Source organism: Heptranchias perlo, chromosome 3, assembly GCF_035084215.1.
Source record: "Heptranchias perlo isolate sHepPer1 chromosome 3, sHepPer1.hap1, whole genome shotgun sequence".
Taxonomy (NCBI): Eukaryota; Metazoa; Chordata; class Chondrichthyes; order Hexanchiformes; family Hexanchidae; genus Heptranchias; species Heptranchias perlo.
In genome coordinates, this window is record NC_090327.1 from 104932837 (window position 1) to 104946517 (window position 13681).

The following is a 13681-nucleotide window of genomic DNA, read 5'->3' on the forward strand; positions in this document are numbered from 1 at the left end:
TGCACCTACTCTGCAGTAACACAATGGGTGGCATCAGTGGTGGGTCCTCATAGTGATACCCAGGAGCGGGCATTATTGGACAAAACAGACAGGATTCGCGGAGACATGGCAGTGGTGGTGGCAATATAATGTGTGATGTTTGTTGCTCTGAAATTCAATATAGGTAACAACAATGGCAAACCCTCCGACACCCTTGTGCATCCCCTTCATGCTCACGACACGTTTGCCTTACGCTGCCTACTGCACATATGTGATGCATGCCCTGTGGCTGCAGCACAGGTGGCGGCAGGTTGAGTGAGACTGGCCGTGAGGGAGATGCACGAGAGGGTGAGTGTGGGATAGAGCCATGAGATTGTATGAGGATTGGGTTGCGTGTTAGTGGCGGGGTGAGTACTGGCGAGGTGAGTAGGTGGAGGTAAGATGAGGATGGGGTTTGAGTGGGTATGAGGGGTGATGTCACAGAGTAGTGCTGGCGGTGCCGAAGGAGATGAGGGGTGGGGGCAGTGTTGTGGCAGACGGAGTGTAGGGGAAAGACTACGTGTTCTCACTGTGGCTGACCTACTGCGGTCATTGGAGCGCCTCCTGCACTGTATGCAGGTGGGCGATATGTTGGTGGCGCAGGTGACCCCCTCTGCCACCTTGAGCCAGGCCTTCTTGGCGGCAGAGGCAGGCCGCTTCCTCCCGCCCGCCGGGTGGAAGATCTCTGTTCCCCCTCCCCCCCCCCTCCTCACCCCATCTGATGATATCTGGAGCGAGGCATCATTAAACTGGGAGCAGCCTTCCCCCTGGGCTGCTCCATGCTGTAATTTGTTCCATTGGTTGCAGCATCTGTCGGTGGAGGACTGCCCCTTTAACTAGAGAGCCTCCAGCTGACAGATCGTACTGCGCATGCGCAGCCCGCCCGACGCGCAGACCAGCAGCGCGGACCCCGGAGGAGCAGGTAAGTGATTCCAATTAGTGGATTGCCTGCTACGATCGCGCGGGCAACCCACTAATTTCACCGGGCGCGGAGGCCACGCACCCGAAACCCAACCCGCCGGAAACCCGCAGGCCTGCTAAAATCAGGCCCGCTAAAATCAGGCCCATGGTGTCTAACCAGTATAGTCGGTTATTTCTTTTCCTCTCTTTCACACACACACTGCATTTAAAATAAAAACACTCTATATAAACTTTACTCGAATTAAGCTTTTGAAATTTGGCCTTTTTCTTTCTAGTAGTCTCACCTTTTTTCATCAGCTCCTCATTTCACTACTTCACCAAAAGGAACCAAACCCAAAGGAACTCCCACTGAATTCAGTTAAAAGACAGCTGAAAAAGTGAACACTCCTCCCCCCACCTCCACCCCCGCTCATGGTCATGTTTTCTACCCATTAATGAAACAAAGAAAAACAAATAGGTGCTTGATTTTATCTGACACACACAGCTATAATAACAACTTGTATTTATATAGCGCCTCAGGAAGAGCACAACTGGTATATTAAAATTAAAGGAGTCACATATTATTGTATCCTGGGTAATATTTCTCCATTTTACCTTGTTCCTTCGGTGTATGATTTGAGTCATAAGCACTCTGAATACTAAATTGATTTGAGAGTTTTGAAACAGATAAAAGATACACTAAACAAGCTCAGAAAACACTTAAATAGAGCTTGAACAAATGGAAACGCTCTGTCGCACTGCAGGATGAATTCATCATAATGCAGACTTATGTACAAGTTTCTTATAATTTAAAATTTCAACAGAAAGAAGGAGACTTCACTTACCCTGACACTCTGTTAGCAAACTCAATGATATCCTCTTTGGTACGAGGTCCTCTGTAATTGTATGCAAGGTCTCCTTTTAACCTAAGTTAATTAAAAATAAAACACACCTTGACAACAAATGTAAAATATCACAGTTCACCACCATCATCTTGTCCTACTGGTGAGTGAACGAGGGTAGATTAACCTCAATAGAAAACACACGGAACCTAAATGAATGCCAAAGTGCAAAGTTTAGCAATAACATACATGTTGAGTTCACTATTTTACAACAGATATTACCATCTCAATTCGATCTGTACTGCTGTTAAGACATGATAAATTAGAAAGTTAATTTTAATTTTCAACTTCAGTAATGCATTTAAGATTCCTGTATTCACAAACCCTCAAGTAGTTTTAATAAATACTCTTAAATTAACTTGCAGAGGCTTTCAATACGACAGAAAATCCAGTTATCTGTGCGTAAAACACATTATCGTGTCATGTATGTCATTGCTGTTTGTGGTGCCTTGCTGCATGCAAATTGGCTGCCACGTTTCCCTACATTATAATAGTGACTATATTTATGAAATACTTAATTGGCTGTAAAGCGGTTTGGGATGCTTTGATTGTAAAAAGTTCCATATAAATGCAAATCTTTTCCTTTATATTGTTAAAAATCTTGCATCTGCAGCATCAATTTTAACAATGCCAGCGGAACCCCTTTAAAAAAAGTTACCAAAGAATATTGATGCTAATTTTTTCACCTTTCTCTCCTTTTCCATGACCATTTGTTTATGCTTCAAGTTCTAATATGTTCAGGAAGGGTAGCAGCCTGCAGTTATTGAACATGACAATGTAAAATAATATCAGTGCAGATAATAATTATCTGAAGCATTATTAAATTTATGGGTAAAAATCCAAATGATAAAAAAATGAAAGCAAATATCCTACTTAGAACTATATCAACAAGCATTCATCAGTGTTACAAATGTGCTTCAGTAAAGACACCAGATCTTAGAAAACTCCATTTCTCAGCACGAGGCAGCTATTCAACCCATCACTCCTGTGCCAGCTCTCAAAGAACCATTCACCAAGTCCCGTTCTCCTGCCCTTTCCTTATATCCGTTCAAATATTTATCCACTTCCCTTTAAAGAGGTATTATGGGTTCAGCTTCCACTGCAGTTTCTGGTACAGTATTCGATATCCTAATAGCTTTCTGCATTAAAAAAACTCCCAGCCTCTCCCTTTGTATTTGTGGTGATGGTTTTAAATCGGTGCATTCTAGTTATCGTCTCATCGATCAATGGGAATAGCTCTTTCCTATCCACCTCAGCTAAATCTCGCATAATTGACACTTTTACCAGATCTCCTGTTCTAATGAAAATATCTCTAGTTTCTCTACTATCTGCTAATGACTAAAATAAGTCTAAGCGATCTATCAACTGAAATCCTGGAAGTTATTGGGCCAGATTTTGTTGTAAAAATAACGGTGAGGCTAACAGTGCTCACCATTGTTTTTGTGCAAATTGGACAGCAACTTCTGGTGAGTCCACATGCACAGTTAAAAGCGGAAATCCGGAAGTTGCTGTTCGAGATGCGATCCTCCTCCGCCAGCTCCGCAAAAGTGGCATCTTGCTGTTTGGCTCCCCATTCAAACGAATGGAACCATGTGAAGTTCCTGCACTGACGTCGCAGACACGGACTAATCGTGCCAGAAAAAGTTAGGGCTTGTCCATTCTGATGTAAGTACCCTTTTAACGGCGTGGTAAGTCTTAAATGACTGCCAAACAAACACTCTGGCAGTGAAAATTAACATTAACAAGTGTGGAGTCTCATTCCTTCAGACTTTAATTGTTGTTGGACATTTAAAAAAATATATACTTTTTTATTTTTTCCTTCGGTCTCTTTTATCTCTGTCTCTTCATTCGATCTTTCTTAACCTCTTTATTTCACTTTCTGTACCTGACTTGACATTGAATTCACTATTCCAACTTACACAGCCTGGTTCAGGCTCTGCACGGCTTACTAACGATGCTTCAATCTGATTGGTTAATGATACATAGTTGCTTGACCTGTTTACATAGCAGAGGGCGCTGTGCTTTTTGACTGTCTAATTTAAAGGAAGTTGTCGTACAAATCTAACAAACGTTAGCCGCTCGCAGCAAAATCCAGCCCAATAATTGAAAAAATGGCCACAAATGCATATCTACCTGCTGCCAATTCAGATATATTGCATTTGTTTTGTGCTTGTATACAGGAACTTCCAGCAAGCAAATAAAAAATTCCACACAGCAACAAATGTTTAAGATACACAAAAAGTATTTGAAAATTAGAAGTCTAGAATCCAAAGTGGCCCTATAGTTACTGTGCTAGAATCACTAAGATAACGAATCTGAAAGACTGACATCTGTGCTGTTCATGGAAACACCTGCGGGCAGGGGAAGCAGAATTCAAAGTTTATTTTTATAAATGTAGAATCAGATTATTAAACTAGCTTACATGAGAATTACTACACTTCAAAGTACTTAATTATACACAAAGTACTTTTAGGCATTGAGGTATTAATGAAGGAATAGACCAAGTTTGCAGCTGACACTAAGTTAGGGGGCATAGTAAGTTGTATAGATAGGGATAGGGAGCAGGAAGTCACAAAGGGACATGGACAGATTAAGTAAGTGGGCAAAATTTTGGCAGATGGAGTTCAATATGGGGAAGTGTGAGGTCATCCACTTTGGATCAGAGACAGATAAAACAGAACATTTTCTTAATTGTGAGACATTAGGACCTGTGGAGCAACAAGGGGATTTAGGTGTCTATGTATACAAATCAGTACATGCCCATGCACAGCTACAAAAAGCAATCAAAAATACTAATGGAATGTCGGCCTTCATCTCAAGAGGGCTGGAATACAAAGGTGAGGAAATGATGCTGCAGTTGTCCTCAGTCTGTCCTACTAACCATTGCGATAGTGCCACACTAACAATGGAATGCGCCAAGGCCTGTGGGTTGGTCATTCCTACCAAGGCTATCATGGACAGATTGATTAGCAAAGACAAGACTCCCTCATCAACTGATGTCGGACCATTCCTTCAGCATTGCATGCATGCACAACATACGTCTTTCTGCCAACCCAAACATTCTTTTTCCATAGATCCTCTTCTCATGCTTTTCTTATTTTCCTTATATCCCTACCATATGAACTTAATACGGAGGTCACTGATTCTAGCATTTATATAGAGTTGCTAACCTGGTTTGCCATGCACTTAGAGAGTTTTGGTTCAAATGCTCGTTATTACCCACATTCTGCCCAACCTCTGCCCTTGGTTAAGAGAAATCGTTAATGTTGGTAAGTTGGTAAATTGGACAGCCTACCTGGATTGGTGCTCAAACAAGATAAAAAAAATTCCTGCACTCTAATTGTTTTGACTTATAAAAATGCTACTTGCTGCTATTTTCAAAAAGAATGATCTATGACTAATGAGACTTGTTTAAATTTGATAAAATGTACTCCATAGCAGCTGGCATCTCTGCTGCACGTGCTGCCCTGTCAACTTCCAATTCAAATAGGCTGCATGTGCTTCCTCAGTGCATTATGTCATAATGGATGCCTGGCAGTATCCTAATACACAAAACGCATGCATGTACCATGCATGCTTTTTGATGAAAGATGAAAGATACCAAAATTCTATACTTACAATTTGATAGTTGGATAACCTCTGACTCCAAATTCAGATGCAATACCTGGGAGAAAAAAAATGGAGGTTAAAACCAGTAAAGCAGCATATCAGGTTTACATATGGCTTCTGCAAATGCTTGCACAAGTACTTTAATCTGCAACCAGCTAGGCTGGAAGGGATAATTCACTTACATTTTTTCAAACTTAATACAGCTAACCTCCATGTAACAGCAGTATACAAGTACTTTCCAAGGTAGGCGCTGTACATCCTGCTTACTTGCATTTAAAAAACATACCTTCCTTTGAGTAGAAATGTGAATGAAACTCCTCTGTTCCCACATTACATGAGGTGCAAGCACAATTCCACCTCCACTAACATCAACCAGAAGCCACATTAGTGAGTGGCTGGTACAAATTACATCGAGTCTACAGCACAGAAACAGGGCATTCAGCCCAATTTGGTCTATGCCGGTGTTTATACTCCAGACTTGCCTCCTCCCACCCAACCCTATCATCATATCCTGCTATTAATTTCTCCCTCATGAGCTTATCCAACTTCTCCTTAAATGCATCTGTGCTATTTGCCTCAATTACTCCTTGTGGTAATGCAATCCACATTCTTATCACTCTTTGGGTAAAGAAGTTTCTCTTGAACTCCCTATTGGATTTATTAGTGACTATCTTATGTTGATGACTTCAAGTTCTGGACTCCCCCACCCACAAGTGGAAACATTTTCTCTAAGTCTACCCTATCAAAACCTTTCATTATCTTAAAGACCTATCAGGTCACCCCTCAGCCTTCTCTTTTCTAGAGAAGAGTCCCAGCTTGTTCAGTCTTTCTTGATAAGTAGATCCTCTCAGTTCAGGTATCATCGTGTGGATCTTTTTTGGACCCTCTCCAATGCCTCTATATCATTTCTATAGTATGGAGACCAGAACTGTGTACAGTACTCCAAGTGTGGTCTAACCAAGGTTCTACACAAGTTTAACATAACTTCTTTGGTTTTCAATTCTATCCCTCTCGAAATGAACCAAGCTGTTACTAGATGGCGAGTTCAGTTTTTTATCTGGATTAAAATCCATAAAAGATCTTGATCGCTATGCTTTAAACCAGCTTGTTGCTGATGTCGGCTAAGTGTGATTCAGTGCCTCCACCCAACACAAAATGTTAGATCATTAAGGAAAATGAGGGGAAAGGTAACACCTCGTACTGGGTGGAGACAAGTACTTCTCCGCAGATTTTTATTTCAAATATCCATTTTTAAAATTAACAGAAAAAAGTATTCCCCGCATATTACTGGTAAGTTTATCTAATGCAAGCCTACTGAAAATTATTATAAAAATTGGTTGACTAATAAGAAAACAGCTCAGCCTCAATAATGATCGTTCGTTCTACAGGATAAGCAAAACTAAAGTGCCAGCAATAGCATATTTTCCTCTTTGAGCTGTGCAAACTCTAATTTTGAGGCTGGCTGAGCAAATCCAACAGCCTGAGATAATCTTTTCAACTGTGCAGCTAAAATACATTTTGACTTAAGGTTTGTAATTTTTTTTTCTCCAAGGAAGCAAAGAAATCAGTTAATATTTGCAGATTGTGGAGTTGAACAACTAATTTATAGCTGAAGTTTTCAAATCAAACAGATTACAAATCCAGATCTAACTATATTGTATTGTCAAATGTGTTTCACAGTTATAGTGTATGGTAGGTACTCAGGGCGGTCGATTTTCATTTTCTCGTAAACACTCAATAAAAGTAGGCATGTTAGAGAAGGCATCCATCTTCTCTTTCATACTTTTCCCTGTTTAATTAACAAATTACATTTTTTCTTTGTTCATTTCTTCACTTTTTCCCCCCCCATTTTGGCTTCAACATTTCAACTTTTACTCCTCTCTTTTATTCATGTCCTCAAAAGATCACCAGGGGAAATCACTGCAATAACATTTCATCCGTCCAGTACTCTGAACAAGTTTACTTGCCCAGTGCAACAGTCGGGCTGTGGGAAAACTGACAAGTTTACTTGCATCATATATGCAGGTCAATCTTTATATTTTCAGTTTCTGATCAGAGCAATAATTCAAATCCGATTTCAAGCCAATGAAAACCAATTTCCAAAAAGTTGATCCTACCTGCAAAATGGATGGGGGTGGGGGAAATGAGAAAAAAAAGCTAATAAAAAAGTTATAATAGGTTTAGGACATTACATTTGGATTAGCCTCAAAAAGGTCATTTTTAAAAAGTTATACAACAGATGCGGAATGGAAGAGAAAATAGGGATGGAAGGGATGACAAGGTGAGCAGAAATAAACACATTTAGGATATGTGATATGTTGATAAAGATTGTATTTTTAAGCTATTATTTTAATTTAGGGACAATATAACTACAATAAAACCACTCCTAACTTTTGCATAATTTTATTAGTGATTTTTTTTCCCCATCTTCACATTGCATGGACTAAAAACTTACAAAACATAAGACAGACATTTTCCTGGACCTACCAAGAGTCTCAGTGTTAAATCCTTGCTGTAGTCTCACAATTTGCTCATGCTATTGACAGTCCCATAAAAGGAAAACAACAGTTACAGATGCACTTGCTCTATAAGTGCTATTTGGAAGGATATGTTGATAGGGTCAGATGAGGAGGCTTGTGTGGAGCATATACACAGGCATAGACCTGTTGGGTTGAATGGCCTGTTTCTGCGCTGTAAATTCCATGTAAAAAGTGAAATTTGAGTTAAGATTAAACAGCACATTGTCATCACTTCTGAAAGGCAGCAAGACAGCCATCCCCACCCACCTAATTCAGGTCAATGAATCGGTTGCTGGTTACTTGTGAATACTTGAATAAATATTACAGAATAGAAAGTGAAAGCTTAACTCCAATCAATGCTCTGACCATTGCTTGCTGCCATTCTTCGATCCATGCGGGAAATGAATTCTAAAAATACTGCTCTACATTGTAGACATGCTACTGCACACAAATAACTCACCACTTCATTCCCACGGACACACAGAGGCAGACAGACAGGCACACAGGCAGAGACAGAGACACCTGGAGCATGATTTTAGCACAGAGCCGGGAACTGAGTGGGTGGATAGGTTATCTGGGGGGGGGGGGGGTAGGGTTCTCTGCGTGAATGCTGGTTTAAAATCCTAACCAGAAAATTAGGAGATGGGGGTGAATGAGAGTTTGTGATCCTATGCTAGAATTTCTGCTCAGTGGCAGGGAGTTGGAGGTTTGTTGTCCTAACCTGGAATTTCTGCTGTGTTATTGCGGTCGTATACTGTGAAAATCCATTTGGCCTTATGGTCATTTTTTGGGGGGGTTATTTCTGGATATATACTCATTGGCTTGGTTCAGAATCTTTGCTCAGTGGGTGGGTTTTGATTTTTATTCTTCTGCTCAGTTGAATGGGGGCATTATTCTACCAGGGGATGTAGAAAGTGATGCTATGGTGGCGCTGTGTGGGAGATATTTCTTTTCATTGGTTGCAGTTCTTCCTAGTTGGTCTCCCATGGTGTTGCACATGGGAAATCAAAACCAATGTAACTCGTCACGTCAACCAAGGGAGATATTTGAACCAAGACAGGGAGGGGAGACTCAATATAATAGACTTAATACTTGTTATGTCCAGTCAGTGCGAAGCAAAGAGAACGTTGGGCTATACTGACAAATTAGTAGAGTACAACTCCAAGGCAGTCTTGCCAAAGCTGTGTAGTTCTCTAGTCAGGTTACTGAGGCACAAGGCAATATTCAGTTATGAGAAAAGTTTAGAAATGCTGTATCCTTGAAAGGAGATAAATGAGATGGAACCTTATTGAAGTGTACAAGGTACTAAGTTTAATAAGATACTAAGTGGAAAAGTTCAATCCCGAGCACTTTTTTCAAGTTAAACCATGACTGTAGGACAAGGAACACAGGTACAAACTGGTACAAGTCAAGTTCAAGAGGCACTTTTTCACACAAAGGTTGATTAATAACTGAATGGTCTTCCAGATAGGTTAGTGGCAGCACAGCCTCTGGAATCATTCAAGACGTAGTTGGATGCTGTGATGAGGGACTGTAGGTTCCTATGGAAGCATGAGCTGGATAGCCCGATTGGCTTTTATGATCTATGTGGCCCCTTATGCCCTCAGCCCAGTGGAGCCTTATGGACCATGACCAAACAAATTGCCTCAACCCTTAAGCATGAACTGGCCACAGTATACACACTGTTGGGTCAACATACCAAAGGAACTAAGGTGTTCCTCCACAAGTGTCAACGTGCAATCAAAATGTATAATGACTTCACAAGGTACATAATCTATGTCAAATTATGGGAAAAAATGTTGTACAAGGCAAAAGCATCAGGGCTTTCATAATGGAAAAATTATCCTGACAAATGTACGCAGCTATAAGCCCAATGGAAACTCTGCGACTGCAACCACAGAAATAATTTACTTTGAAGTGGTAAATCGACTTCTCTCCACGGATAAACACGGAAAATATCCAAAGGAAGTGCTCATCTCATCGAAGGCGAAACTGGCTCTTTTATACTGGCGCATTTTTTTTTTAAAGTCACGGGAACAGGTACAATGAACATTCATCACACACAGTCAGTAAGTTTTCTTAGCCGTATTGAGACATTTCACAACATGCCTACTTTTTACTTCAGGATTGAGTCATGAATGCTTGTGCACAGAGGAAAAAAAAATCTCATTTTGTCCGGAGCCTGGAACATAACCCAATAGATGCTAATAGTTAGACATGACAGAATAAAGTTGTAACTAGGAAGTTTCAGTACATTTTGTATGCAAAAACATGATTCCCATTGAGGTGGAAGTGTTGAAGATTGCACTTAGCAACCAAATACCGGCAACTTCTTAGCACACCCCACCGAATGCCATCTAGGGAGTGGGAGGTTACAGAATAGATATAAACCTATCAACTTTATTGCACAAGTTGACTCATTATGCAATTCCCTAGGCAACTTACACAGTAAAGCCTAAGACTTAAGCAACAGCAAATTAAATCCCAGAGAGAATATTGACTAGTGCATCTGTGTCCAATCTTAACTGCAGCATTTAATATTTTCTAGAACAGATGAAAACATTCAATTCTCAAAAGACTAACTTGGAATGGCAGCAGTAAATATCTATCCATATTTTTAAAATTGCAATCACAGTCCCACTGTGTACAAGTGCACGGATCTAGGTTTGAATTCTTATATTTACAATTTGCCATAATTATAGTGAAGAGCTGATACAGTCTACTCCCCTTGAGTCAAAGTTGCTTAATTCAAATTATCTGATTTTTAAAGCACTAATTTCTTCACTTTGTTGTGATATTTACATTGCTTACTTCAAATTATTGGCTAATTCAAATTTTTAGTACAAAAAAGACTTTGCATTATCAGTAGACAATATAGTCCAGGTAACCAGAGACAAAATTAAATAAAAGCGAGGTGGCTAGTGACAAGGGAAAGAAGTTGAAGTTTACACCTCTAAAAACAATTTAGCACTGACAGGGGCTATGGAAATTTCTATAGCTGTGGCTCAGCTCTTCAGTCAGAGCTCAGGATGCACAGGCTGTGAAGGGGAGAAGTTTAAGAATGAAGTAATCATAAAGTTCCAAAATGTGAAAAGTGCAGACCAAGGAACTGCAATGATATGACAGATGGTTTTGGGATCAAGCTATCAAATGCTGCAGTGAAATCAGGGGACTTGCTTGACTGTCGAGTTTGCTAAAAAGATGTAATTAACTAACCTCTACCTTATTTTTTTATTTCATTTTCACATCAAATACAGCTGATAAAGGTTTGAGGAGAACACTCAGTTGTGGAAAAAATGACTGAACATTTGCATGTAACTTAACAATTGCAATACAAGGATACTGATGACCAAAACAGATCAACACACATGCTGTACAGGAATTCAGAACTAATATTTCACTACCGGCAAAAGTGACGAACTGTGCTTAAATGTCCAGCTAAAAAAAAACTATTAATTAATTCCTGTAAAGTGCATAGCAGTTTTTTTTTTAAAAGTGCAAGTCACTGAAATATTACTTTAATTTTTTGTTAATTCTGTCATGCAAATTACATAACTCTTCCAATTCTATTAATGCAGAACTGATACAAACTTGCATTCAAATATTGTCACAGATGACTCCAATTAAGTCATGTTAACTAGATGACTAACTTTGAAAGTAATTTTCAAAATGTAAATGCTTCCATGGGCTAATTATAAACTGCTGTTATTCAGCAGTTTGCTAAAACACGAGTCATGCAACAGAACCCACTGGTAATGCATGGACTATAAATGTGGTAAAATGTGCAATCTGAGCAAAACAAGCACATAAGACCTTAAGAATAGAATGAAAAAATACATTTAACACTAACAGTTTCCAGTAGAACAAGTGTGATTTGCACAATCATGGGCTCTCCCTGGCTATTTAATTTCATGAGGGAGCTGAAGAACCAAAAGGCACAACTTCCAAGTTAACTAAACTCTGAATTTTCTCCCAGAACCTCTGCTGAAACTTGCCAAAAATTCCAGAATATCAAACATCATTATTCAACCTTGACCAATGCAGTCGGTGTTCACATTGAAGTGTTATGCTTCATGAGAGACAATTTTCTCTCTCATTTAAAGGCAGCCCCATTGAGAGTTGGATGTTTTCAATTCATTCTACACAATTTTAAAATAGTATAATTAGCAGGTATCACAACGGCACTACACAGTATTCCACAGGTGACATTTCCACGATTCAAACAAGAGAATCACAGCACTCCACAGTATTCAACCACCTTTATCTATTTCTTAACCCAGTAAGTTCTAAGTTCCTTTTTAAGGGAGTGAATTAGCAGAGCATTAGCATTTGATGAGAGTCAATGCACACTTGGAGTTCCTTCTAATCTCTTCTCACTTGACATTTTTGAGACACCAAATATTGCAATCACAATTTCAAGTTAGTCTCCTCACACATGCATTATTGATGCCTTGTAGCATCTTAAAAGACCTGGATTATTTTTCCACATTTTTTTTTCTGTGAATCTTTTTCCAAACTTAGAGCCGTAAGCCCAACTCATCCTTGGTGCTCCTCTGAACTTTCTTCAACAAATTAATGTCATTCTGAAGTGAGGGTATCCAAAACATGAAGACAATATTCCAAATGTGACTGTACCAATAAATTATAAAAGGTTGAATGAACTTATTTTGCCTTATAATTGAAGTTCCCTCAAGATGTATCTCCTTAATTGATTAGATGCATGCATAACTGTTTCAGTTAACAAGAGTAAACTGTTCCAATGAGTTAACAAAAGTGATTAAATATAGAAATTTAAAGTCCCGGTGTATTCTATTTACTTAATAATATTTATGCAAACGATACTGACTCCAAGTATTTGCATTAAACAGGTTAGCAAAACTTTATGGAATGTATTTTAAGAGACCAACACATTAGATTAGTAAATATTTCACTCCCAGATGAGGTTTTCTTTGGTTCTTCTGCAGATAAAATCTCTTCCTACTAGTCTTGATGGTTGTGATACATTCAGACACCACTCCAAAGTATTCTTAATACCAACTTCCCAAAGATGCATGAACAAGCCTCACTCAAAATATGTTTTATTTATTTTAAATGCAACTAACAATCAACAGACTGCTGATTGGGAGTTACAATCCAAATAAAGAATTTGCATACACATTAGAACGTATACTGAATAGTGTATCAGATGAGGGAAGAAAAAGAATCTAGTACTATAGCACCAAACAAATGATTCTGTATATCTTCAAGTCTAAGATCATAATCAACGTTAATCCCAAAGCTTCAACTTCACAACTATGCTCAGAGGATCTGCCACAAAACAAAATAAATTAAAATGGCTATGTTGCATAGTACGTTAGATACTGGTCTTTCACCCCTCAGTCCTAGGTCCGATTCTAGCCAGACTGATGGCATGGAAGTCTTCATTGTCTACAAGGGTTCAACATGAAATGACTTTTGGCTACCTAGCTCACAGTGGTTTGTGAACCCACAGTACAAGGCCGCCCTTAATTTGGCACTAATTGGCAATCTCACTGAGACAAGCCACAGGATGGCTTATACGGGAAATGGAAAAGCGCAAGACTGGTGCAGTACTGGATGCTCTTCCAAGATTGAAGCACACTGTTCGGGCAAAGCGATGGAGCTTTATTTTGTTCCATTCCCATCACTAAGCACCCCTAATCTTGAAGAGCACAAACATATATGGACACAGGGTTTAAAGTTGCAATTCAACAT

General features: G+C 39.4%; 1 protein-coding gene across 1 annotated transcript in view; it reads right to left on the minus strand.

Annotated features, from left to right (window-relative positions):
• The window catches only part of LOC137318778 (protein disulfide-isomerase TMX3-like), a 148396-nt gene that overhangs the window by 100811 nt on the left and 33904 nt on the right, over positions 1–13681 (minus strand). The window contains exons 5-6 of the mRNA XM_067981432.1: positions 5439–5484; positions 1764–1844 (exon numbers count right to left, since the gene is read on the minus strand). Coding sequence (XP_067837533.1) covers positions 1764–1844; positions 5439–5484 — 127 coding nt within the window. The remainder of the gene's footprint in view (positions 1–1763; positions 1845–5438; positions 5485–13681) is intronic.